This window comes from Diceros bicornis, chromosome 24, assembly GCF_020826845.1.
Source record: "Diceros bicornis minor isolate mBicDic1 chromosome 24, mDicBic1.mat.cur, whole genome shotgun sequence".
NCBI classification, from domain to species: Eukaryota; Metazoa; Chordata; class Mammalia; order Perissodactyla; family Rhinocerotidae; genus Diceros; species Diceros bicornis.
Window position 1 is genome coordinate 24774890 of NC_080763.1, and position 27082 is coordinate 24801971.

Below are 27082 nucleotides of genomic sequence, written 5' to 3' on the forward strand. Positions count from 1 at the left end.
AAATAAAACAACAAAAAGATCCCCCTTGTCATCTACCCAAGCTGCAAAATTTTCAAGTCACAGAATATCAATTGCAGTGAACACAAGGGAGAAATTAGAACACAGAAGCTGCTAGGTAAAGGCACTTTGGAGAGCAATTTGACAGTACTTGGTAAAATTGAAAATGTGTATATTCTATGATGCAGCAGTTCACCTCTATATGACTCAGAGAAGCTCTCACACATACCAGAGAGATGTCTGAGGAGGTTCACTGCAAAACTGTTATAAAAGAAAAAAAACAGAAACAACCTAAATGCTCATGGCTGAGGAAATGAATAGAAAAGGGGAGGACAATATTAGCAGTGGGGAGAGGGGTGCTCATTTAAATGGGATGGTGAGAGAAAGCCCCATGGGGAAGGTGGCTTTTTGTTGAAACCTGAATATCAAAGAAGAAACAGCCATGCTAGGTTCTGGAAGCACAGCATCCCAGGCAGAAAGAACCGAGCTTGCCGTGTTTGAGGAACTGAGGGGCAGTGTGGTTGGAGCAGAGTGGACAAGGGAGGAGGACGGAAGGAGAAGCGGTCATAGAGGTGGCCTGTAGCCACTCAAGTTGGGCTTTGTGGGCCATGACATGCACGGAGTCTGGATTTTATTCTACATGTGATGAGAAATCATGGAAGGATGTTTAAGTGGGGGAACGACACGGGTTGATTTACAGTTTTAGAACCGCCGTATCAAGAATGCACCTGAGGAGAACAAGAATGGAAGAAGGGAAGCCAATTAGGAGGCTAGTGCGGTAGACTGGGCAAGACAGGATAATAGCTTGAGCTAAGGGAGGAGGTGGTGGGAGAGAAGAATGGATGGATTCACAATATATTTTGGAAGTAAAACCAAAAGGACTTGCTGATGGGAAGAATGAGGGAGAGGGAGAGATTCAGATAGACTCATGGTTATTTTGTTTCAGTTACTGGTTGGATGGTGGTGTCACTTACTTAGACGGGGAAAACTCGGAGTCACAGGTATAGAGCATGAGGAGTTAGGCATCGAGATTTCCATTTTGGCCACGTAATGTTTGCGATGCTCATTTGACACCTACGATGTCAGGTAGGCAGTTTGCTATACAAGTTTCGAGCTTGATGAACAGGTCAGGACTGGAGATACACATTTGGGAGTCACAGGCATGTAGATGTATTTAAAACCATGGGACAAGATGAGATCATCGAGGCAAGGAGTGTAGAGTTGAGTAGGTGGCCATGGCACTAACCCCTGGGTCACTGCAACATTTTTAGGTGTCACAGAGGGGGAGGAGGAGTCTGAGAAGGGGTGGTCAGTCAAATAGGAGGGAAAGTGAGGCATCAAGGAGCCATGTAAGGGAGTATTTCAAGAAGGGGGAAGTGGTCCACTGGGTCAAATGCTGCTTAGAAGTCAAATAAGATGAGGACAGAAAAGTGACCACAGACTTGGCAACATGGAGATAATTGGTGATCTTGACATGTGCTGTGTTAGTGAAGTGAGCGAGTACGGAACCCCGACAGGAGTGAGTTGAGTTGAAAATGGGATGCAAAGAAGTGGAGACAGCAACTTAGACAAGTCCTGAAGCTCCGCTGAGATGAGGCTGGGACAGAAAGACAGGTGACATGGAGTCCGGGAGTTTTTAAGGATGGAAAATGCTGATAGGAAGAAAAGAGGAAGAAACTGATGATGCAGAAGGAGGAGGAGATAATTATAGGAGCAAAGTCCCTGAAAAGGCTGGAGGCAATGGCAACCAGAACAAAGATGGAGGGGTCTCCTCAGAGAGCAGTCGGGACCTGTTTGTTCATTGAAAGAGGGAGGAGGCCGAGAGCGGGGGGTGGGGGGGGGGCAGGTGCAGGTGGGGTAGATTTCATGCTGGGAGGATGGAGCTCTCCCATCTCATCGCTGCCATTTTCTCAGTGAGGCAAGATCTTCAGCTGAGAGTGGGGTACAGGCTGATAGGTTTGAGGAGAGGGGAGAAGGTATAAAATACCATTTAGGAAGGGAGGAACAAAGTGTGCAAGAATTGTTGGGCAGTTTAGTCTCCGTTGGAAAACTGTCATAAATTTAAAGTGAGACAGACTACATTCTGTTTTAGTATGGTTATCATCATACCATACATGCATCTTTTAAAACGTTTCTTCAATAAAAACATTAATATTAATATTAAAATATTTAATTGTTTATTATTATTATTAAAGCTACCAAATATTAAGTGATTGCTCTGTGACAGGCATCATGCTAGGGATTTTACATCAATCCTCACCAAAACCTTGTGCAGGTTAATATCTCCATTTTACAGATAAGAAAACAGAAGTAGGGGAAGGATAAGCAGCCTGCCCAAGGTCACACAGCAAGTGAGTGGTGAGATCAGAATTAAAATTTAAATTCTGTAGCCATATAAAAGATGCAGGTGTGTAGGGTATAACATAAGTGAGCGAATTGGCAGAGAAGAGGAAATAAGGGTAAGAGGAGAATGAGAGAGAGGAGAAGGGAGAGAGAGAAGGAAGGCAGGAGAGGGTTTGTTCTCAAAATAATACAAGGCATTGTACACTCAAAGTATGTCCTGGTGGTTGACGGAGAGAGAGACACATCAGTACCCAGTGCACTGTCCATAAAAAATAAAATACAGGGGCCGGCCCGGTGGCGCAAGCGGTTAAGTGCGCGCGCTCCGCTGCGGCGGCCCGGGGTTCGCTGGTTCGGATCCCGGGCGCGCACCGACGCACTGCTTGGCAAGCCATGCTGTGGCGGCGTCCCATATAAAGTGGAGGAGGATGGGCATGGATGTTAGCCCAGGGCCGTCTTCCTCAGCAAAAAAAAAAAAAAGAGGAGGATTGGCAGATGTTAGCACAGGGCTGATCTCCTCACCAAAAAAAAAATAAATAAATAAAAAATAAAAAAAAATAAAATACAGTAAGACATTTTCCTGGGCCTGAGGACTGAAGGCGATTCCTCCCATTAGTAAACCTTCAAGAGTGTTTTACTCTCCTTCCAATGGTGTCCTCACACATCTGCATTCCCCAAATAAAAAGTGACAATGATAATGTTTAAATAGGATGTTTTCCCAACCGTATGTAGCATGTAAGCAAAGCACGTTTAAGTTTAAAAAAAAAGTGCAATTACTGTGCAAACCAAGCTTCTAGACGAGCCTGACGCCTCCCCACTTCCAACTGGTTGTGTCCCCAAAGCTCTCCTGGATAGAAATTCTGGAGCCGCCACTGCTCCCATAGGTCTCCACGAAAGAGGCATCATGTCACGTGATATGTCATGCCCATCACAGCCTCCCTGTGTAAATACAACCTGTGTTATCCATGCTATCTCCATCTATTTTGATGGTTGGGTAATATTCCACCAGATGGATATTTATGATATACTTTACCCTTCCCCTGTGGGTCACAAACCTTACTTTTACAAGTGATGTCATGGTAAACATCTGCAAGCATGTAGCCCTTCTCATATCCTATCCTGTCTCCTTAGGAAGAATCTCAGAGGTGACATAGCTGTGTGACAGGGTATACACATTTTATAGGAAAATATCCGTGACAAGATACTATTTGCCAAATAGATTATACCAATTTGCTCGCCACCTGCAATATATGAGTATGATTATTTTACTACATTGTTGCCAGCATTGGGAATCATCTTACAGGTTTCTAAGTGAGTAACTGAAAAAACGTGACCTCAGTGTTTTACTTTGCATGAGTATTGAGCGATCTTTATCCCCAACATCATGGATATCTGCCAACTCTGAGAGTGACTTCTCCAGGATGTAGGGGATGCTAAACTGACTTCCTTCCTCCCCCAGCTTTCAATGTAGGGCTCCGCTCGCTGGATCTGAGCTGGAATCACTTCCACGCACGGGGAGCTGTGGCTTTGTGCAATGGTCTCCGGGTAAGGTGCTCTCTGGGAGTGGTGTGTTGAGCCCGGATGAGGATGGCCGCCATCTTGAGCCTCTTCTCCATGGTCACCACTGATGAGGGCATACTGAGCTCTCATCAAGTGCTCTTCGCATTTTAGTCTCCCTCCCACCATTCCTGGGTGCACATCATTCTATAGTATCAATCCTACCTAGGTAAATTCACCGTGCCAGGGCCTAGGTGGCATCTTTGGGGCTACTTCAAGAAAGCAGTTTAATTATTGTGTAGGGAATGACCAGAACCCAAAGGAAATGAGTCTCAAGAGTGCTTGAGACTCTGAGCCCAGCTCGGAGGGGTTTGGAAAGATCTGGCAGAACCCTCTTTCCCGGGGCCCGCTGAGCTCCCCATCTGGGTGCCAGCAGGGGCCAGAAATAGGGCCGTTTCCTGGATGAGTCACATGCAACCTTGATGCTGGTGCTGTTCTCCCTTCTTCCTGGAGGCCAATGTGACCCTGAAGAAACTGAATCTCTCCATGAACGGCTTGGAGAATGAGGGGGCTACGGCCCTAGGGGAGGTCCTCAGACTCAACAACTCCCTGGCCTACCTAGATGTTAGCAGCAACAACATCAGCAATGAAGGAGCCTCCAAAATCAGCAAAGGACTGGAGTTCAATGAGAGCCTCAAAGTTCTGAAGGTAAAGTCTTCACCTAAGCTGTAAACGGGCCATTTATGCGTGCATCCATGTATGTATGTGTGTGTCCGTGTGTCCATGTGTCTGTGTGTGTGTCCATGTGTCTGTGTGTGTGTATCTGTGCCTGTATGTGCATCTGTGCATCAGTGTGTGTCTGTCCATCCATGTGTGTGTCTGTGTCCATGCATCCTTGTGTGTATCTGTGTGTCCATGTGTCTGTACATCTGTATGTGTGCCCCTGCATCTGTGTGTGTCTGTGTATCCATGTGTGTGCATCTGTGTGTGTCCATGCGTCTGTGCATGTGTGCATCCATGTGTGTATCCATGTATGTTGGGTGTGGGCAGCAGGGTGATGGGGCTGGATATTGCTGGAGTGAATCACTGGGAAAATCTACCTTGTGCTTCACATGTGTATATGTTCTTGACTGTCTCTCTGCTGTAAACCCAACGTCACCCTCCGCTCTCACCTGGTGCACAGTAGTCGCCTCCTAACCCGCCTTCCTTCCTCCCATCTGGGCCTCCTCCAGGCACTTCTCCTGAGTGTACTTTTTGAGCATAAACCTGACTTCCGCCCCCAGCCCCCATCTACTCTTCTCCAGCTTAGACCCCCTGTGGCCTCCTGTTGCTCAAATCCAGTTCTCTCATCCCTGTGGACTTCTCCCTCCTCGGTTTACCGCCAGCTCTCCCTCACTCTCCCGCCGAGGCGGGCCTCAGGGTCTTTCATCTCCCTTCCTCCTGCTGCAGGGTCTGCTTAGGCTGCGGGAGGCCTGCAGTGCCTTGGCCCCTCTGCTCCCCTCCATTTGCCTTAATTGCCGCTGTGCCTCCCAGTGCAGCTTGAGCAGCAATCCTCAGGGGACCCCGCCAGAGTCCTCGGAACCCCATTCACCCCCTCCTGCAGAACTTGCTGCAGTTCTTCCTTACACCCTCATTTGAGTGACTTTGACACTCTGTCCCCCACTAGTGTGAAAGCTGCATGAGAACAAAAACTGTGTCTGGTTTTGCCCATTATTGTACCCGTTGTACCTAGCCCTGGGTGTATAGTAGATGCTCCGTGAATATTTATTAAATGAATAAATGAATACCTATTTCAGTTTAAATTAATTTGCTTATAGATGCTAATTTATAACATAGAAGCTTCTGGGCAGTCGTAAAACAGATGAGAGATGGGGACTCCTATTAATAGTTCCCCTTTCTGGGGCTCCTACCATGAGCCAGGTCCCGTATCAAGTGATTTGCCTCCTTACGCATAGCCCAACCCTCCAGGTAGGCTCCATTAGCCCCACTTGTCAGGTGAGAAAACGGAGGCCGTGTGACTTGCTCAGGCCACACAGCTGGCAAGAGGCAGAGGGGAGCCGGCTCTACCCGGTTTTCCACTGCAACTCTGACTCCCTCAAGATGTGGGGGCGGCTCAGGGGGGACCACAGATGTGGGGCACTGGTGGAAGAAGCACGGGAGTTAGGAATCTGTCAAGATGAGCTGCCATCTGAGAGGACGTCCACCTTAGAGCTGCGAAGGTGACAAGAGGAAGTCAGATTCCTACCAGTGGAGGCAGCATGGTGACTGCAGACCAGACCAGACGGCCATCTAGGGACTGGGAGAGCTGCGCGTCCGGCCTGGCCGCAGTGGGACCAAGTGTACCTCAGAGAAGGGAGACTGACCCAGCCTATGAAAGATTCAGCCTCGGTGGCCAGTGAACCAAGGGCAGTTCAGAGAACCTGAATTTTAAAAGACTAAAAAGTTGCCTCAGTGAAATGACAATAGGAGTTTTCTCTGGTTGGGGGGGACTAACATTTTTTCTGCCTCTTTAAAATTTTTTCTCCAATGAGCGTGTGTAACGAATATATTTTAATTTTTGAAAATGTTTTAAAAGTGAAAGAAAAAAAGCTTAAAATGTAACTCTTAGTTTGGCCATAGGTGGAGGCCACATCCATTTTGCCACTGGAATTATCTATGCTTCTCCACATCCAGTCCCAGCCCTCTTTTCCCTAATCTTAGAAACATAAGGGATTCCCCTGGGAAATGAGTCAAGCAAAGGACTCTAGACGCTAAGCCCCCTGAGGGCAGGACTCCAGGCTCTTTTCTCACTGGAGAACATCCGAGCCCAGGACACAGCAGATGCTGACACACAGTGAGACTCAATAAAATCTTTGGCCTGCCTCATCAGGAAACCACTCGCTGAAAGCCTTCAAGAATAATCACTGACATTCACTGGCTGCTTCCAAGGGCTATTTTGAATACTTTGCTTGAATTGATTTATTGAATCCTCAGAGCATTCCTAGGCATGTAGGTGTCTGGGAATTAACGCAAGGCCAAAAAGCTAGTAAGCAGAGCCGCTGGGCGCCACGCCTCCTGCTCTACACCACGCTCCAGTGGCTCCCAGCACTGTTGGGGTAATGCCCTGAGTACTTAGCTAAGCCCACAAGGTCCTGTGTGATCTGGCCCATCACAGCTCTGTGGGCGCGTTCTCTCTGCTCCTGCTCACAAAACGTCTGCAGTTGCCTAAGCACCTATGCATCTTCGCACTTGCCTACCCTTGTCTCCTTCGGTGCATCTTATTCCCTCCCCTGGTCCTGTCCCCTCTTCTTCAGATCTGACTAATCCCCATTCGTCCTGCAAGGCTTAGCGCAAGTGTCCCTCCACTGTGCTAGGTGCTCCTTTCCTTGCTGCTGGGGTACCAGTGTGTACCTCTGTCATTGCCATCATTGCACTTCTGATGCCATTTACTTGTTTGCCTGTGTCCCTCTCTACAGCATAAGCTACCTGAGGGCAGAGACCTTGTCATGTCTGCCTGCACATCCCTCAGCACTTAACCCAATAACTGGCAAATGGCAGGCCCCCAATAAATGTTTGTTGGATGGATGGATGGATGAGTGGATAAGTGGCGAGATGGACAGGTGGATAGGTGGATGGATGGATGGATGGATGGATGAATGGATGAGTGGATGAGTGGATAAGTGGTGAGATGGACAGGTGGGTAGGTGGATGGATGGATGGAAGGATGAGTAGTGAAATGGACAGGTGGATGGATGGATGATGGGTGGACGGATGGATGGATGGATGAATGGATGAGTGGTGAGATGGACAGGTGGATAGGTGGATGGATGGATGGATGAATGGGTGGGTGGGTGGGTGGATGGATGGATGGATGAATGGGTGGATGGATGGACGGATGAGTAGTGAGATGGACAGGTGGATGGATGGATGGACAAACAGACAGACGGAGACAGGTGCTTACAAAGAAGTCTGGGAGGAAGACATAGATTGTGATTTGATGGGAAGCAATGGAAGCCGTGCTCTGAGCCAGCCTCTTCTGTCCCCATCTCAGCCTCCTCTTGTCTCTCCCCTCCTACCACAGCTTTTTCTGAACCCTATGAGTATGGAAGGGGCTGTTTTACTTATCTTGTCCATCAAGAGGAACCCCAAATCCAGGATGGAAGACCTCGACATTTCCGTGAGTGATCAAATGGTAGTTGCTCTTCCCAGGGAGCAAGCCAGTTACCATGGCCACTCTGGGTCAGCAGGTGCCAACAGCTCTGTCCCTCAGAGGCCCTCACATAAATGCTCCATGAAAAGGTCACTCCTTTAGGAGTACCGCTCTGCCCTCCAGGGTCCTTTCAGTAAGAGGAGCCATTCAGTCAATAACATCCCGGTGTGAAATCATTACCAGATCCTGGGAACCCAGGACCTGAACACCTGAGAGGGAGCCTGAGCAAGAGGTAAGGAAATACCAGAAACTAAGGCAGGAGGACCCCGGAACAGAATTCGTTTACTGTCAGCTTTGCTGATGGATGGCCCTGGTCCCAGAATGGTTCCAGAGTCACAGGATTTTTAGAATCTGTGTATTAAAATGTACCAACTTGAATTTTCATTTTATGGCTTGGCCTACTCAGAGTAGTATTTGAGGCTAAAATTCCCTGGATGGAGGAGGAGAGCCCAAGGGTGCCCTTGCCTGAATCACTCGGGAGGTGGTAGCTGGTAGTAACAATATCCTGTGCTTGTCTACCATTCTATAATCTCTTTTTACCCCAAAGTGATTTCATATACCCCAGCTCATTGGATCCTACTCTGGAAGGTAGGTAGAGTGCATTCATGTCCCAGGGCTGCCGTAGCAAAGTACCACAAACCGGGTGGCATAAACAATAGAAATTTATTGTGTCAGAGTTCTGGAAGCTAGAAGTCCCAGATCAAGGTGTCAGCAGGGCTGGTTCCTTCAGAGGACTGCGAGGAAGAATCTGTTGCCTGCCTCTCTCCTCGCTTCTGGTAGTTGCTGGCAATCTTGGGCTTTCCTCGGCTTGTAGAAGCATCACCCCAGTCTCTGCCTTCAGCTTCAGATGGTGTTGTCCCTACGTGCATGTCTGTCTCTGTGTCCAAATATCCCCTTTTTATATGAACACCAGTCATATCAGATTAGAGCCCACCCCAATGACCTCATTTTAACTTGATCATCTGCAAAGACCCTATTTCCGAATAAGGTCACATTCACAAATACGGGGGGTTAGGACCTCAACATCTTTTTTGTGGGGACACAATTCAACCCATAACAGGTACTTTTCCTCATTTTCCCATTTTACATATAAGGAAACTGAAACAGAGTGGTTAGATCACTTGCTCAGGACTACACAGCAAGTGAGAAACACAGCAAGGAGTAAACCCAGGGCTTCTGTCTCCTACTCTAGAGTTCTACAAAGGCAAAGTCCTTTTAACACTTCTTTAATGCCGCACAAATATGATGTTTTGCTAAGATTTTAATGTCTTGCAATTATATCAGTGACGATATTTGAATATTTAAAGCTGATGAATATCAGCTCTGTGGAACTGAATAAGAAGTAAAATCTGGACTTATATTTGCCACAGATTATAAAACATTATAAAAACACATATCAGATTTTCTTCTCCCTTTGTCCCCTGACCCTCTCTCTCTGCCCCAGGCCCCTCCTTGTGTCCCTGGTCCTTCTCCTCGGAGGCCCTCTCTCTGCCCTCATCCTACAGCTCTGACCTGGCACCCCACAATGCTGCGTCAGCCCCCATCGCGCCCTGTCACGAGTCTCAGCCACAGGTCCAGGTTTTGTTAGCACTTGGCTTTTTCCCCCGCGATGCGGCTGGAAGTATGGACCCAGGTGCTTCCTGGGTGTGTCTGAGGGAATGTTAGAAATGGTGCTGTTTAGGCCCTAGATGGCATACACACCCATGAGCTGGGGTCACATTGCCCCTTAACAAGCCTATCAGAACAAATAGGTCTGCATTAGCCTTTTCCTTCCCTTTTGTCAACCACGCTGCCATAATTCTAAATGGTGTTGGAATTCCTTTATTGTAGATCCTTCTAGAACTTTTTCTAGAATATCTCCAAAGGGGAGGGAGTAAGTCTTCAGCCCTTAAGGATGGGTTCAATTCTTTGAAAAGGCAAAAGATACTCAGAACCACATCCGAGGAATAAAGCAGATTGATCAGACCAGTGGAGGCCAAGTTTGGTCAAACACGATTTAACAGAACACATTTTCTCCTGCGGCCTGTAACCCAACTCCGAGGGCCCTTCCAAAAGGGGGGTTCCCATGCATTTTGAGCCGTGACAGGGTGGTTGGAATGAGGGATCTCGCAACCCCCATAGCTGCGTCTCATCTGTCACACACAGACACCTATGCTCGCCATCTGAGAGCAGAGCTGAGCTGACAGTATGTGACGAGCCACCAGCACCTGACTAGAACGTTTGACTGAAATTGCGTAGGAAACTTACAGGTCAAGTCACAAGCTGTAAGAAACGTGAACCGTCCAGTCTAGGAGCAGCAACGCGAGACAAACTGGGAAAAACAGAACACTCTGACTTTAGCTCGGTGACCCGCTGGTCTGGGCAGGAGACGGCACGATGGTGGTGCCCTCCTCGTGATGGGTCCCCTCTCTCCCTGCCTCAGAATGTGCTGGTGTCCGAGCAGTTCGTGAAAACATTGGATGGGGTGTGTGCCGTCCACCCCCAGCTGGACGTGGTGTACAAGGCAGTGCAAGGCCTCTCTGCCAAGAAAACCCTCTTCCTGTGGATGAACCCCCTGAAACTGATCCAGGTGAGCCCCAGGGGCCCTGGAGAAAGCTGACCTTTGGCTCCAAATCAGCTACCCAGACTTCCCCTCCCCCAAAGTGGCTGCACAATCCTCTCTGACAAGGAATGCCCCAGACATGGAATATTCCCTGTGGACTCTGGATCCCTCAGGGATCCAGACCTGGCTGAAATGGGAGGGGCTTGGGACAGGATGGTTTCTACCAGCCAGACCCCTCCACTTGCTCGTGTACCACCAGAGGCAGACCACGAAAGCCCTCTGTGCCTCAGTCTCTTCATCTGTAAAACGGGCATAATAATAGTATCCACCCCACAGGGCTGTTGTGACGATTAAATTCTATAATACACGTGAAGTGCTTAGAACAATGCCTGGCATATGATAAGCACCCAATAAACATGTGCTCTTTCCAGTAGCTGGTAAGGATGCCAAGATACCCCTGTGGTCAGGATGGCCATTTGGTGACTTCAGCTAAAGAGGGACCCTCACGTCCTTTATATCCGGTGATAACCTGCTCCTGGCTCAAGTGTTTCCTCAGATGGTTTCCAGCAATCCCAGGGGGCAGATAAAATGGTGGAAATAAAAACTCAGAGAATGTTAGAGCTGGAAAGGATGTTAGAACCCCTCGGGTCTGATCGCCTCACAGGGCAGCCACCAGCCACGGGTCTGGTGTTTCCACTGCTGGCTCTCGCCTTGAGTGGGAGGTGACGGGGCTGCTGCTGGATGCAGACAAGTTGCTACCTGGGGAAGCAGGAGCAGGGATGGTGCCATGCAAATGTGGGTTCTACAGGGTGTGTAGCCCTGGGGCTGCTTCCTGCCCCTGGTGGGTCTGCTCTGTGCCTTAGTTTCCAGGGCTAAATAGAAGAGCTCTTGCATGAAAATTATTGTTGTGTGAAAAGTTCTAGAAGGCAAAGGGACATCAAGTATCTTTATGAGTCAGATGGCGTCAGATGGGACCAAGGGGGAAACCTGTATTGCAAGAGGATCAGGATGCTCCAGGGAACAGGAATGGACTTATCTGATGCAAAGTGATGCTGTTGATTTAAAATAGCACAGAAAAGGAATCTCAGAGAAGAGACCAAACCAGACATGTAATGTAAAACATAGCCCTTCCTCCCAGGGGGCCAAGAATCTGGCTGGGAGGATAGATCAAATCTGTAATTTCTAATGGAAACTGTCATATGATAAATAATAAATAAGTGACAAAGGCAGCAAATATAATCAGAATCCAAATTAGAGGTCTCTGTAGGATTGGGATGACAGAAAAGGATACTTCCTGGCAGAGATGGGGTTGGGCAAGGGTCTTAAAGAGCAGAAAGGATTCAGGGGAGCAACAGCGCCAGGGAGGGCCTTCTGGGAAGAGGACTCCCACCAGCAAAGGAGCAGAGTTGGGACTGCATGCAGTGTGTCTGGGGATGGGAACAGAACCACGTGGCTCCTGTAGAAGAACCACCGTGTGGCTCCAGGCTCATCGGGAAGCCTGGAAGTCAAGGCTGAAAAGGGAGGCTGTGGCTGGATGGGACAGTCCTCAGATTTCAGGCTCAGGGTTCAAGGTTGATTCCGTAGGGAGTAAGGAGATAGCGTGAGTTGAGCAGTGGGTGTGATGTGGATCCAGCAGGAACCAGGGATGATTTTTCAGGCAGTGGAGAGGGAAATGAACTGAAGCAGGTCAAGATGAGAGTGGGAAAACCAATAAGGACACAATAGTGTATTCTAGATGTGGAATAATAACTTGGCTGAGAATGACACTGGAAGTGGAGGGACAGATGTAGGAGATATCATTATGGAGCATCTCCAGAACTTGATGAATGGTGTGTCTGTTTGTGTGGTGTGTGTGTGTGTGTGTGTTGGGAGAAGGGAGGTCTGTGGGGATGGGAGGGAGCCAAAGATAACTCCAAAATTTCAAGTCCAAGGGACTAAAAGAAAGATGGTATCATTCAGAGGTAGGGAAGTCCAGACAGGTAAAGGGGGCCACCTCCTGGCCCCACCTCTCTCTCCAGCCCCAGCCCTCCCCATGCTCCCGCCTCGTTCTCCACATTTCAGCCCCACTGGATTCCTCCCTGTCCTTCTCTGCATTGGTTTTCTTTACTCCAGGCCTGTGCACACGCAGCTCTGTCTGCCAGGAGCACCCTTCCTCCCGCCCTCTGTCTCACTCATTCCTACTGATTCTCTAGGTCTCTACTCATGTGTCACGTCCTTGGGCAACCTGTCTCAGATTCCCCGGTCAGGAGTAAATGCCCTTGCCATATGCTCCCACAGCCCTCTGCTTTACCCTCTCACCACAAGACTGAGTCCTCCAGGGCAGGAGCTGCGTTGGGTCTTATCAATAGCGCCTACCAAAATAAGGGGCCCTTTTACTGGTCAAGGCTCTTAGTTGCTGACCACAGAATCCACTCTAGCTGGATTAAGCAAAGAGGGACATATTACCAGAGACAGACCACAGAAACATTGGGAGGGCTGAAGAAACAGACTCTTGGTTTAGGTTCCAGAAATGGCTCCCCAAACACCCTGACTAGGTTGCCAGGATAGCGGCTGCTCCTGCCCGATCAGGAATCACCTGCTGAATCAGGAAGCCGCTCCCACATCTTCCCAAGGCCTGCTGTCTCCAGATCAGACCTCTCACACAGGTGCTTGGTGAAACCCAGCCCATTCCGACCCCTAGCTGCAAGAGGTTTGGGGAATGTCGATTTGTAGCATTCTGGCGCCTGCATTATAGAGAGGAGTGCTATGAAGGAACTGGGGTGGGCACTGAGGGCACACCCATGGCATCTGCCACAGCCACAGCCTGCAGAACTGAGCTGACTGACACTCCCTTTGGATGTGTTGGGTTGAGGGGCCAGGAGGGTGTCATCACGGACGTGTGAGCAGCTGTTGAGGATGCAGAACTGACCCCCTGGGGGGGGAGAGGCAGTGCATACCAGAGAGGAAAGTGTGGGGAAAGAAGAACAGGGGACCAAGGACGGATCCCTGAGGAATTCCTCCATGAGCAGGATGAATGCAGGGCTATCATCAATGCAGCTGGGCCCCCCCGGGGCCTTTTGAGATACTAAAAGAAGACCCCAAAAGAATATCTTAATGATATTGAAAAGGTGATCACAATGTATTAGTACAGTGCATTTTATACAACAGTATGTACAGTAGAAAGGTGACGGATGGATGGAGGGATGGATCGATCAATAGATGGATGTTAGGTAGATAGATGATAGATAGATAGATAGATAGATAGATAGATAGATAGATAAAAGGATACACATCCAGATGTTACCTCTGGATGGTGGGATTGGATTCATGGGTTAGTTTTCATTTACTTCTTTCTACTAATCTAAAATTACCTTACAATGTGAGTAAGTAGTATTTTTGAAATGAAAACAATGAGATATTATTTTTAAAATACTCTAACACCGTACATCTCTGCATAAGCATTTGTGTGAAATGATGAGAATTCTGTGATCCCAAGAGCCCTGTCGCACTACATAGTGGTTTGCTGTTTTGGTCTCTGAGTTAACAACGGCCCCCCCGTCAGCCACAGTGCACCATCCACACTAGTTTTAGCAGAGGCAATTTCAAAACTAAATAATACACGTAAATAGGATCACCTGCCCTCTTCCCATCGACTCCAATCCTCCCACCTTTGGAGCGGCGTGGAGATCCTGCTCCAGAAACTGGGCAACACACCAGAACCATCATGGTCTGCAGTTTTGCCAGGCCTCAGTCTATGAAGGACTCTTGATCTTAAGCCCCTGAGTCTGCCTTCTCACACCTCCCCTCCGCCAGCTGGCTCTGGTACCTCTGGCCACCTTTGGCGGGAGGGAGAGGGGTGTTGTTACAGACGTGATAAGGTCAAGTGTCTGCTCCTGGTGTCCCTGCCTCTCCCAGAGCTATGCAGACCAGCACAAAATCACGGTCATGGACTTCTTCAAGAGCCTGAACCCTACTGGAATGATGACAATGCCTGTGGGCGAGTTCCGGAAAGCTATGATACAGGTATGCTGATCCCTAGTGGCTGTAGGCACTGTGTGTGTGTGTGTGTGTGAGAGAGAGAGAGAGAGAGAGAGAGAGAGAGGCAGGCAGGCAGGCAGGCAGAGACAAAGTGTAAGAACTTCATAGAGCTTCCTGGAATTGGCTGTGAGAAGCCAGGTATCTACCTCATTTATCTAGGCCCAGAGGGAAAGCTAAGACCTCCCTCGACACCCTGCTGAAGTCATTCTCTGTGATGTAGGCTTGACACCACTGAGGACCCAAGATGCCACATGAAGACTCACACTCTTCATCTTAGAGGTCTGTCTCCTATTGCGTTTGGCTACTGGGCAGACACGAAGATGGAGTGGAGAAGAGGCCACATCCCAAAGCCCCTGTATTTTCCCCTTTGGCCCTATCATCTTGCCTGAAATCCCACACCCCGCCCCCCAAGGTGATGAGGGTGCTCAGGGCCCCCTGAAATGCAGACTTGGAGAGGTCCATCAGCAGAGCAGCCCTAGGAAGGAGCTGGGCCTGGCAGGAATAGGACTGAGGAGGGGAGGTTCTCCTGGGGCCCAGGCGGGGTAGGTAAAACACTCAGTCCCCGCCCGTGGTGAGGAGGGCTGGCCAGGACCTGGCAGCAGAGAGGTATGAATGAACTTCCCATGCTGTGAAGGAGAGTTCCTGTCCATCCCGGGGGCCGCCCGCTTCACCTGATCTTCATCACCCAGATCTTCATCACCCCTATTGTTCCCCAGAAAAAGGAGACCCTCTAGAGTCTGGGCCACGACTCCTGGGCAGAGGGCTTCTTCCTGCCCCTGCATGTGGTGGATTCAGTTTCCTCACGACCAGGATTTTGTGTCCTCTCAATTGTCATCTGTAGTCCCAAGAGGAGAGAGGCACTAGTAGGGGTGTGTGTGTGTGTGTGTGTGTGTGTGTGTGTGTGTGTGTGTGGTGGGGAGGCCTAGAGAGGCGGTAAGCAGAGAGCTCCATTAACCTGGCATGTTCCATCCACCTCCTCAGCAGAACCAAGTCCCCGTAAACCGGTACCAAGTCAGGGAGCTGATAAAGAAGCTGGATGAGAAGACAGGCATGGTGAACTTCAGGTCAGCCCAGCGGCCAATCCCCCTCTAGCTTCTGCCCTGTGCAGGCCCCCAATTCTCTGTGAGGCGCCCCTGCCGGGCTGACTTGAGCCCCGGGGGCCACTCTGTCTGCATTTTATTAGACATGGCCTCCCCCGTCTCACCTACCCTGCAGCAGATGGCTCCTTTGCCCTGGATCCCGAGGCCCTGGATCCCACTGTTTACCCTCCTCCTCACCTTCTATTTGCTCTCTTAACAAAGCTTCAGCCTCAGCCATATGCTGCTGCTGGCTGCGGGGCCAGATTCTGGGGGCACAGTGCTCATGGCCAAATAGGAGGTGACACAAGGGGGCAAACGGTTAGGCTCTGCGTGTGAGAGGGATAATGCCGGTGAGTGCCAGGTACCATGGTAGCCCAAAGAGGGGGTATCCACTCAGGCAGGGGGTGTCACATAAACACAGTCAAGAGGACAGAGGACTGAAACATGGAGCGTTGGGGAACCGCAGGTCACACAGCTCTGCTGTGGCTTAGGGAGTGACACAGATTGTGACAGCCTGACTTCCTTGAAAAGATAGGAAAGGACTCTGACAATAGTAATAACAGAAACCAACACCCTTGAGCCCTTTCCACGTGCCAAGAGCTCTGCCAGTCCCCAACAGACACAGGTGCCTGCCTTCTCACAGGGCCCTACAGCGTCTCCCCCATGCTGTATATGATGAGACTGAGCCCTAGAGAAGGGGAGCACAGAAGTGAAGTGCTTGCAGCCAGAAGGGGCAGCTGTGGCCTTTGAACCCAGGTCTGTGTGGTTCCATAACCTGCCACCTCCACCGTGCCAGCCCTCCTCGCTGACCACAAGCGGGTCATGTTGGGGCTCCCTTGAGCCCTGCGGCTTTGTGACTTGCAGTGTCCTTAAGGAGCTCCATCAGGAGGGCCCTCTCTGGGCCTGCCCTGCAGTCTTCTCCCAACGCCTCTGTCCTGTGCCTTGATCAGCGTCTCTCACGTGGAGAAGCCACAGCACAAACAGGAAAGACAGACTAACCCGGCTGCAAACCCTGCTCTTAGTCATGGTGTGGCCGTGCACAGGGCTCTCAGTCTCTAAATCTTTAGAATGGGGTGATAACCACAGCACCCAGGAGTGTTTTGTAAGGATCACCTGGGGAAAACGCACATAAGGGGCTGGCATATGGTGGTGTCACTCAGGACTGACGCTATCATCCAGCAAGGCCCGCCCCAGATGGCTCAGGCTCGCACACGCCCCTCGCCATGCCTGCTCTCTCTCATGCTGCTCACGTGCCTCTGTTCCCATGTCCCCACTTGCCCTCCTAACGTGGCCCTCTTTGCTTTGGGATGCTGTGGGAGGTGCCCAAGGCAGAGGTCAGGAGACCAGGTTCCGGGTCCAGCAAACCCTCTAGCTTTGCAGATGAAGTCACGTGGCCATCGAGAGGCAGAACTGGGGCCGGGGTCCCCGAGTCTCAGGAGGGGGCTCTTGTGAGCACCTCAAATTGCCCCTCAGATCACACACCACCACTTTACTAGTTCAAGTTGCCCTCAGATCACACACTGAAGCTCTGTTAGTTGTGACTGAAGAACAGAATTATAATTTTTATTGTTGCATGTTTTATGTTCATTTTTTGTTACAAATAATATCTACTTATAAAAATTCTAAATCCACAGAAGTATGGCAAGGAGAAAGTGAAGGTCTTCTTTTATCTCCGCCCCGCCCCCCCCGCCCCCGCGACAGTTTGCTCTGCCTCCCAGAGTGCTCTCAGGAGCAATTTCAGGTGCACACGTCCATATCTTTTCCCATGGACTCGCAATCAAGTATGTGTGTGAGTGTGTGTGTGTGAGTGTATGTGTGATGTAATAGTTAAAAACATGGGCTCTGGGGTCAGACTACCTGAGTTCCAATCTTGGCTCCACTCCTGTGGAACCTTAGGCAAGTTACCCAATCTCCCTCAGTTTCCCCATCTGTATTATGGGTCTAATCATAGTTCCCATGGCATAGGAGGTTTTGAGGATTAAATGAAGTAATGTCTGTAAAACATTTAGAACACTATCTGGCAGGTGGTAGGCTCAGAGTACACGTGTATTTTATTATGTATTATTTTACTCTCCCCCCCCATGCACACACTGACACACACACACAGGGCTTCCTATTTATCATAAGTGGAATCGTACTATCATGTGCCTCTGAACTTGCTTTGCCTTACATATGTCTTGGCGATCTTTCCACGTTAATACATTGAGATCCATCGGTCTCTTTTAACTGCCATATGGTTTCTTATAGTACCAAAGTCTCATAAGTTAATCTCATTTTTATGGACATTTAAGTTATTCCCAATGTTTTGCTACTACAAATAATACTGTCACCAACATCCTTTTGTATGTAGTGTTTGCACACATGCATTTCTCTAACGTGGGCTCGCTGGAGTGGGCTCAGTGCAATTGCTGGGTCAAAGCGTGTGCATGTTCTAAAACTTAAATCCACTGCCAATCCCCTCCCAACAACGTAAACCAACTCTCTGCTCCATCCCATGCCAACCCTGAACCTTATCCACATTCAGCGCTCTGCCGGGACGAGGGTGGGTTTACACAGGTCTCACTTGGACTTGAGCCTGTCTAAACATGCTCGTTGATCAGCCGGGAGGCTGAATTGGTGCTCAGCGCTATCTGCTTACCTTTCAAACCAGCTTCTTGAAAATGGTGAAGCCATAGCAACAAGTCTGGTCTGGAAAGAAGTCTTGGCGGCAGAGAAATCCTGGCAAGTCAAATGGTGGCAGGAAGGAGGCGGAGAGCTGGCTGGAAACTCTGTGGACAAACCCCGAGGCCAGGATTGTGAGCGAGCGAATAAAGTCTGGCTTGGTCTCGTGTCTCTAGGCCGCTGGTGTGCCCTTGGCCAGGCAGCGGCCCTGGTTCTAGGGACCACCAGGGGGCGCGTCCCTCAGGCTCGTTAAGAGCCCAGAAGACAAATGGGGGATGCAGTGGGGTTGCTAGAAGGCAGGAAAAGAGCAGTGGGGAGGTCAGTGCACAAAAGCAGTCATTATAGTCATTGTAAACTGTGTCAAGGAGAGAGATCTGTGAGGTGCAGGAGGCCGTGGCAGAGGGAACAGATGCTCAGGAAATGAGGACAGGGCCCTTTAGAAGCAGGTGCAGAGGGGTCACGTGGAGAAAGCCAGGACGAGAGACAGAGACCTGGCATCTAGTGGTGGCCTGGCACTACCTGGCCCCCTGACCTTGGAGCCCCATGGTTCCACCTGAAAAGTGGGACAGCTGAAACTAAGGCTTCCCAGTCTGTCCTGGGGATCTGCTGTCTGCGTTTCTTTTTAAAACTTCTTGGGAAACTGGGGAGACGTGAGGAGCTCAGCGAAAGAGCAGGAATAGCCAAGAACAGCAGGTGGGGAACGGGTGCCTTAAACGGTTTTGATTAACCTCACCAGTCGTCTTTGTGGACAAACACGGGCAGGAGCTGTCTCGTGCATCTCTGCAGCACCTGCACGGCGCCTGTCGCACCGTAGGTGCTCAATACATACCTGTGGAATGAACGAACGCAATCACCTGGCAATTGTTTGGAGCAAGTGGTTGGAAACTGGGTAAGTGTCGGGAGTGTCCAGGAACTGACGCTTTGGAGCACCAGCAGAGTGCTGGAACAGCATCAGGACTCAAGGCACCAGCCCTCGGGTTTCACGTGGCTTCACCAAGGATGGAGGTGATGCCGAGGCCTCTCTGCACATGTGGCAGAATCATCATTTGAAATAATTTATGTTCCCCCTCCCGTGCACCATATGTTCCCCTCTCCCTCCCTTATTCAAAGTCTTAGCCTGAAGTTGAATTTCTGTTCATTGGGTGGAAGAGGGGCTCAGAGTTAAAATTAGGATGATGAAAAGAAAATAAAGAAATGCGGTAAGGAGTTTGTGGGCTGAAACTCACATCGATCATACACGTCAGGGCATGTAGATGTCTTTGCTCCAACTCCCCAAATAAACTGAATCCCCTTGAGGTCAGGGGCTGTGTCTTTTAAGTCTATTATAATCCATAAAATTCTCCGTCAAGTCCCCTGCCCATAACCGAGCATCCAATAGCTACTGGTGTCTGGGTGGAACCCTGAGGATAACGAGACCATGAAGTATCAAAATTTGTCATGGAATATAGGTTATGCATCAATAAAAACAGCAAAGTGCTCTCAAGATGCTTTTATTCATCTTTTGCATAAAAGTGAAAAGGCAGCAATTTTCTTATCAAATATTTTTTGTTTGGCTAGCTTTGGGGGAATTATGGAGATATGGGGAAGCTAAAATCTCCCCCTCCACCCTGACCCTCCAGGCCACCCCTTGACACTGCCACCCCCCAACTGAGGCACCCCAAAACCTGCCTGCAACAGCCTGGGAACTTTCCCCACGTGGAGTAATTCCTACTTGTGGCCACTAGGTGTCAGGTCAGCTCCAAAAGTCCTCGTGAGTGCTCTAAGCTCTTACAGACTGCTCCGCAGTCTTTGCCGTGCATTTTCTCTGAGCTCCCAAACTTCTGCCCTGAGGAGCCTGGCATGACATCTGAGCCCTTAAGGGTCCAGCAGCCTGACACCGGGGCAGACCTCTCCAAGGCTTTGTGTCCTCATTGTGAATCAAGGTTACTAACAGCCACCTTGCACCCTTGTTGTGAAGAAGAAAACCAGGCTCCCAGTAAAAGCTCCATACACATTCAGTCCCCTCCCTGAGTCAGCCCGCCCTGGAGCTGGGCAAGGCCACAAGAGGGGACGTGCTCCGTCTAGGGGGGACTGCACAAGGCACGCGCCCAGTCACAATGGGCTGACTCGCACTTTATCAGTTTATCAAGTCAGGAGGCGGGGGGTGGGCAGGAGGACCCCAGCAGGAGCTGCCAGACCAAGGTGGAGGGGCCTTGCAGGAGTAGGAGAGGCCTTCAGGGCACAGATGGCCCAGAGGCGCTGGCCCACAAGCCCAGCACTGAAGGGGGTCAGGCTGCAGCCCTGGGAAACAGCCCCTGGGCACGCCCCTCCTTCCTGCCCAACTCCTTGGCTTCACGTACTGACTCTGCATCCTCACAGCGACCCTGTACAGTGAGGTCTGTCATCATCCCCATTTCACAGTTGGGGAAGTGGAGGCACGGAGAAGTTAAGCACCTCGCCCAAGGTCTCCTGCTAGTAAGTGGCAAGGCCGGGATTCAGACCCTGGCAACGTACCTCTGGCTCCCTCAGGTCTTAACCGCTGCACTTCCCTGCCCCTCTGTGGCTTCCACGCAGTTTCGTGACAATGAGGGGAGTCTAAATGCACTTGTCTGTTTACACTCTTTCCGCAACCAAGTGAGGAACGACTCAATTGATAAGCAAGCGTGAGCTCCGGGCCAGGCTGCACTGGCCAATGGGAGGGGGGCAGAGGTGATGCTCTGTCGTGGCTGATTTCGCAGGGTCGGGTTGATATGCCCTCCCCGCCCGCTGCATTGCTCAGAAAGTGCACCAGGTGAGGTGGGGTGGGAGAAGGGAAGGGGTGTGGGCCAGCTCTGCGTGCCAGAACGTAAAGGGGGGAAGCAGGCAGATCCTGGCATTCGACAGCTCCGGGTCTGCATTCTGCCTGGCGTCATCAATTACCAGCTGTGCGACCTTGAGCAAGTCACTCAACCTCTCTGAATCTCAAGTCCTTCATCTGTAAATAGAGGTGATGATGGTAACCCTCCCCCATGGGGTTGCTGTGAAAATTTCATGAAGTCATGCGTGTGAAACATCCAAGTATGGGGCCTTTGAAACACCATGGGAAACATTCTAATCTCAGGCTTGGCTTAAGGCTTGCGTCAAGTCCAAAGAATCTGTCCAGAATCTTAAGAATTGGAGGGAGGTGGGAGGACCAGGGAGCAGCAGCACTGTGTGGGCAATGCAGGGCACACAGTGGACATCTGGCATGTTTCTTGGCTGCTGAGGTCTGAACCCACCTTACAAGCCTTGGAGGGGCAGCTGGGACACAGGATCCTGCCCACACCAGACACCAACTCCCCGGGGTTGGTTTAAGGAGCTGGTGGCCCAAAGAACCAAGGACCACGGAGAATTCCCTCCGGCAGCTGCAGCATGGCGGCTGGAGGGAGTCCTCGGGGCAGTGGTGGTGGCGATGCTGGTGGGGTCAGAGCATGCGGGTCAGCTGTGCAAGCTGCAGCCTCTGCTGTGTGGCCGCGGTGGCAGCTTCAGTGTCCTCAGGGGACCAGGCCTGCCTTGCCAAGCTGGGGCTTGAGATTGGTTTTGTTTGGTTTTGTTTTAAACAAAAGACAACGATTGGCAAGGCAAGTCAGTGTCCTCAACACTGGCTGCTGACCGGTGGCCTTGAACTAGAGGAAGGAGCAGTTCCTCTTCAGGAAACAGACATCCTGGAGGGGAAAGGAAACCAAGGGCAGCTAGGCGGGCGGCCCTGGGGCCCAGTGGTGCCTTTGAGGAGGACAGTGGTGTGACCCTTGGACGGCTGTGTGTTGATTTGCCACCGCCTCAGGGCGTCTGTGGATGAACTGGAGTGGGGCTGGCTGGCTGCCTGCTGTGGTGACCAGGGCAGACGAGACACACCTCTTGTGCGTGTACGTGGGTTGTGGAATAATCAAGGACATAACGAGTCTTTTTCCCAGTTCCCCGCACCCGGCTTCAAAAACCCTTGGAATTTCCTGAGTGACAGGAGTGTCTTTGTTATGCTAATGAGGTGACTGGGGGTGGGGGGCCTAGATAGCTTCAGGATGGGGCTGGTCACCAGAAAGACCAGCCACTGAGTCGAGGTTTCAGGCAACAGAGGGAGAGGGGGTTGGAGATTGAGTTCAATCGCCCGTGAAAACGCTGGACCCCGGGGCTCAGTGGCGCTTCCTGGGAGGCAAACACATCAATGTGCGGGAGGGTGACGCACCCCGACTCCACAGGGTGAGGGCACAGAAGCTTTGCCCTTCCGTCCAGGTCTTGCCCTCTGTCTCTGCATTCGGCTGCTCCTGAGTCATATCCTTTATAATAAGACTGTAATCATAAGTACAGCACTTTCAGTGAATTCCATGAGTCGTTCCAGTGAATTATCACACCCAAGGGGGTCATGGGAACCCCCTACTTTGTGGCTGGCTGTAAGAAGTGCAGGTGTCCTGGGGACCCCACTTGCAGCTGGCATCTGAAGTGAGGGTAGTTTGTGGGGGACTGTGCTCTTAACCTGTGGAGTCTGACGCTATCTCCGGGTGGTTAGTGTCAGAACTGAATTGCAGCACACCCTAGGCGCTGTCACCCCAGGGGCGCTGGAAATGGAACACGTGTACACAAAAGCACGCTCACGTTTGAATTATAGAGACATGATGTGTGTACTTGAATACGTCCATGCCCAACAGGAAGGTATCTGTGCCCACCGAGAGGGTCTTGCCTGTGTACTGACCCCCCAGCCCCACCTGCTTTCTCGCCAGCGTCCTAACAGCGGGGCTTTGCTGCGGCCGCTCCCGGCTTGTACCTCCCTCCTGGCTGTAGCTCTGTTTTTCCAGCAGAGGGCGCTCCAATCTCACAAGTCCTCCAACTCCCCAAAGCTGCTTCAGCTTTCGACCGCGAGGTTGGGGGAGGCACAGAAAAAGAAAATAGGACCCCAAAGGGGCGCAGGGAAATCAAATTCTTACTCGGTGTCTGAAAATGGCAGCAATGCCGCGGGCTTCGGCGACACAGGTGACACTGGGGGACCCTGGGCCAGAGCTCTCAACCTGCTTGGCGAGCAGGTTTCTCCACTCAGGGGCACATCCAAGTTCTGTGGGGGCTGAGCTTATACCATTTGGGGACCCTCTTTGAAAAAATGCAAATTTACAAATACAACGTTAAGTATAGAAAGTAGGTGTTCAATTTAGAATGAGAGGAAAAAATCACAACAAATGACACATTTTTAAAAAGCGGACAGTGGCATAAACACCAAGTCCTCCCAGGGCCTTGGAAGGGGCCTCAGCCGGAGCCCCTTCTGGCTTGGCTTCTCGGTGAGTCGGGCCCCCCACATCTCCTCCATCAGCGACCAGACCCCTTCCTAACGCACAGTCCAATTTGCTTCCCGAGCCCATCCTGCCAGGAAATCAGAATGAGAGGACTCAGCTCCAAGGGTTCTGCCCTTGTCGGGCGCTTGTCTAGTTCTCCACCCTCTGTCCTCACCGTGTCCTTGGAGCAGCCAGTTGTGCTCACACCATGAACATGTGTGGGGCGCTGTCCCCCCCTTTCTCTCATGCTCAGGAGGCTGCTGTCTCTACCCCCTCTGCAGTTTCTGACGCCTGAGTCAGTTCTTGGTTCTTCTCCTTCCTTGAGTCCTGGCTCCGTAGTGGGTCCGAGATCCACGTGGCATTATTTCAAGACTGCAAATCTCACAGCCCACAAATGCCTTTCTCAAGGGCACTATGATGCAGGAAAAAGTTCTTGAAACTGTGGGGAAAAAATTTAGAACGCGAGTCAGGGAGAGATTATGTACATTTATTTACACTAAAGTGTAAGTGACTTCAGTTTAAATTCAATAAACATTTATTAAGGACTTACTATGTGTCTTGTGCTGTTTGGGATACATCAGTGAATAAAAACGACAAAACCCCTCTTTTACATGGAGTTTACAGTCTAGCAGGAAGAGACTGACCACAAATAATAACTATAATAAACAAGTGAATCATACAGTATGTCAGAAGACAATAAGTGCTATGGGGAAAAAAATAGAGCTGAGAAAGGAGGTTCGGGAGGGTCATTGCTGGGAGTGGGGGATGTTACAATGTTAAACAGGTGAGAAGGAGTATTTGAGCAACGACTTGGAGGTGGTGCGGGAGCCACGTGGATATCTGGGGGAAGAGCTTTCCAGGCTGAGCAAAGATCCCAAGACAGGAGCATGCCTAGTGCATCTGAGAATCAGTAAGGTGGCTGTGGCTGGAGCAGAATGAGGGAAGGAGAGCATGGTGGGAGGGGAGGTCAGAGGAAACAGGCCAGATCCGGTGGCGCTTGAGGGCTGTTGTAAACCGTGGGGGTCTGAGTGACATGCACCCTTGCAGCGTTGGGGGCAGAGGAGTGGCACACTCCAACGTCTTTTAAAAGGGCACTACTCTGGCTGCTGTGTTGAGAATAGACTTTAGGGAGTCAAGGGTGGAATCAGGAAATCACTTGAGAGGCTATTGCAATAATCCAGCCTGGAGCTGAAGGTGGGAGCAGTGGGGTGATGGGTGTGGGTGGATCCTGGATATGTTTAAAGGTGGTGCCAACAAGACTCCCCAGGAGAGAGGATGTGGATTGTGCGAGAAAGAGAGGAGTCAAGGATGGCCCCAAGGTTTGGGCCCCAGGCAACTGCAAGACTGAGGTCTCCATCACTGAGAGGGAAAGACTCTGGTGGAGCAAATTTGGGTGTTGGGGGTGGAGAGAAAGAAAATCAGGAACTAACTTAGGGGTGTCTATTAGATATTGCAGAGAGGAGTCGAGCAGCATTGGAAACCCACAAATGGGCTTCGGGGGAGGGGTCTGGACTGTATGTTTGGGAGTGCTGGACCTATAGATGGCATATAATGTCATGAGACTAGATGAGGTCCCTGAGGGTCTGACTGTGGACAGAGAATTGAAGGGACCAAGGCCCGAGCCCTGGGGAACTCCAGAACGTTTAACGAGGTCTGCAGGAAGAACCAGCAAAGGGGACTGAGAGGGAGAGACCAGCCAGGAGGGGCAGGAGGAGACCCCAGAGGGTGGGGTTCTGGAAGGCATTTGAGGCAAGTGGCCCAGCCAAAAAGACTCACCAGGAAGCCTTTCCCGAGAATAGTGTGGGTAGGGCAGGACAAAGAGAGCACATGTGGGCTGAGGGCAAATGTGACAGAGGAAGAAAGGGACGGGGGAGGGGTGCACTAAACATCCAACCTCCCAGCAGGGTCCTACTCTCTGTTACTCGAAGCCCAAAGCATCCCAGGAAATATGGGGCACACTCCGTGCTCCCCATACACATCATCACTTTGTGCGTCCACTGTCTGGTGACACGTGGCCCTCCCCTACTGGACCATGAGCCCCTTAAGTCTGGGCTGAGTTCCCATCCATGGATCTCCATGCTGAACACCAAGCCTGGACAGAGTAGGGGCTCAGAGATACTTGATGAATACACTTAAGGGATGGAAGAAAGAGTGAGCGAGTCCCAGCTCTCCGCAGCCCGGCTGTGGGGTTTCCTGAGAGCTGCTCCAGCAGGCACACCACCGGCAGCCTGGCAGTGCCCGGGTGTAAACACGTCTGGGGTGAATGCCCACAGGTGCTTGAGACTGCAGAGGCTGAGGCTCCAGTAAAACCAGGAAAGCAGACGTTCCCAGTGCCCCGGGAAAGCTGAGGACTGACTTGACCCACGAGGCAAGACTGGAAGCTCTAAATGCAGGTGTTTCTTCCAGAAAAGGCCTCCCTGTTAAAAGACTCTCTGCTGCCCAACTCACCCAGAGAAGACTCTTTCAGCTGCCAAGACCCCTGCTTACAGGGCTGGGGAGGCGATCAGTCAGCCAGGAACCAGCTGGGCCAGTGTGGTCTCCCATGAAGGAGGGGCCTTCCCAAAGCCTCAGTGGTGAGGACCCGTGAGTGGGGGTGGGGAGGGTGACAGGGCCTCATTTCCCCCTCCCCCAAGCTCCTTCCGTGATGCCAAGCTCAGTCCTGCCCCCTTCCAGCCTGGGCTGGGTGCAAAGCTCCATTTGGGTCTGCTACAAGGACTTGCACTCGCCTGGCAGAAGTTTGTCAAAGGAGCCCTCTGGTGAGAGGGAGGTAGTACAGCCCAGTGGTTAGGGGCACAGGCTTGGTGTCTGGCTGACCTGTGTTGCAATCCTGACTCAACCACCTCTTCCCTCCCTTCCTTCCTTCCCTTATTATTATGGAGGACCTACTATGTGCTGGGCACTCTGTGTGGCACTAGGGTTCCAGCCTTGAACATGGCATTCAGCCAGACATAAGTGCAAATGGCAGCTCTATTGATGACACAGAGCTTAGAGCCCTAATCAGGGGGCGCATGTTGAACAAATAGCCACCCAGATGTTGCCATTGTAAGGACTCCCGGGAAGGGAGAGCACAGCACAGGGGCCCACGTGGCAGCCGTGTGGCCTAGAACCAGGTGCTCAGTTAATCTGACTATTATTGTAATAGCAGGACCCGCCTCCCATGGCTTTTGTGGGAATAAACGGGACACTGCACCTAGACCGCTCAGCCCCCTGCCAGGCCCTGCTCCAGTGCTCCCTAAGGGGATGATGGGTGGGCATTATCACCCTGAGGCTGGTGGCAGGCCCGGAAGCCTGGGGATGAGGCTGCAGAAAGGAGTGTCTCAGCCGGCTGTGGCCTGAGGGCCTGGCAGGGCAGAGCAGCCGGCTGCTTTCCAGTTCCTGTCAGGCCCACCTTCCGTCTGGCCCTGGCCTTGCTCTGCAACTGCTGGTTGCTCTCCCAGACCTCGGCCCAGCTGCCGCCGCCAGAGTCAAGCAAGGTTCCCAAGTCAGTCCACTCCTACATGCAGGC

General features: G+C 51.0%; 1 protein-coding gene across 1 annotated transcript in view; it reads left to right on the forward strand.

The window, feature by feature from the left end:
- The window catches only part of LRRC74A (leucine rich repeat containing 74A), a 29166-nt gene extending 13492 nt beyond the window's left edge, over positions 1 to 15674 (forward strand). The window contains exons 8-13 of the mRNA XM_058566875.1: positions 3797 to 3882; positions 4348 to 4542; positions 7895 to 7990; positions 10446 to 10592; positions 14460 to 14567; positions 15564 to 15674. Of these exons, the coding sequence (XP_058422858.1) occupies positions 3797 to 3882; positions 4348 to 4542; positions 7895 to 7990; positions 10446 to 10592; positions 14460 to 14567; positions 15564 to 15674 (743 nt within the window). The remainder of the gene's footprint in view (positions 1 to 3796; positions 3883 to 4347; positions 4543 to 7894; positions 7991 to 10445; positions 10593 to 14459; positions 14568 to 15563) is intronic.
- Positions 15675 to 27082: the final 11408 nt, after the last annotated feature.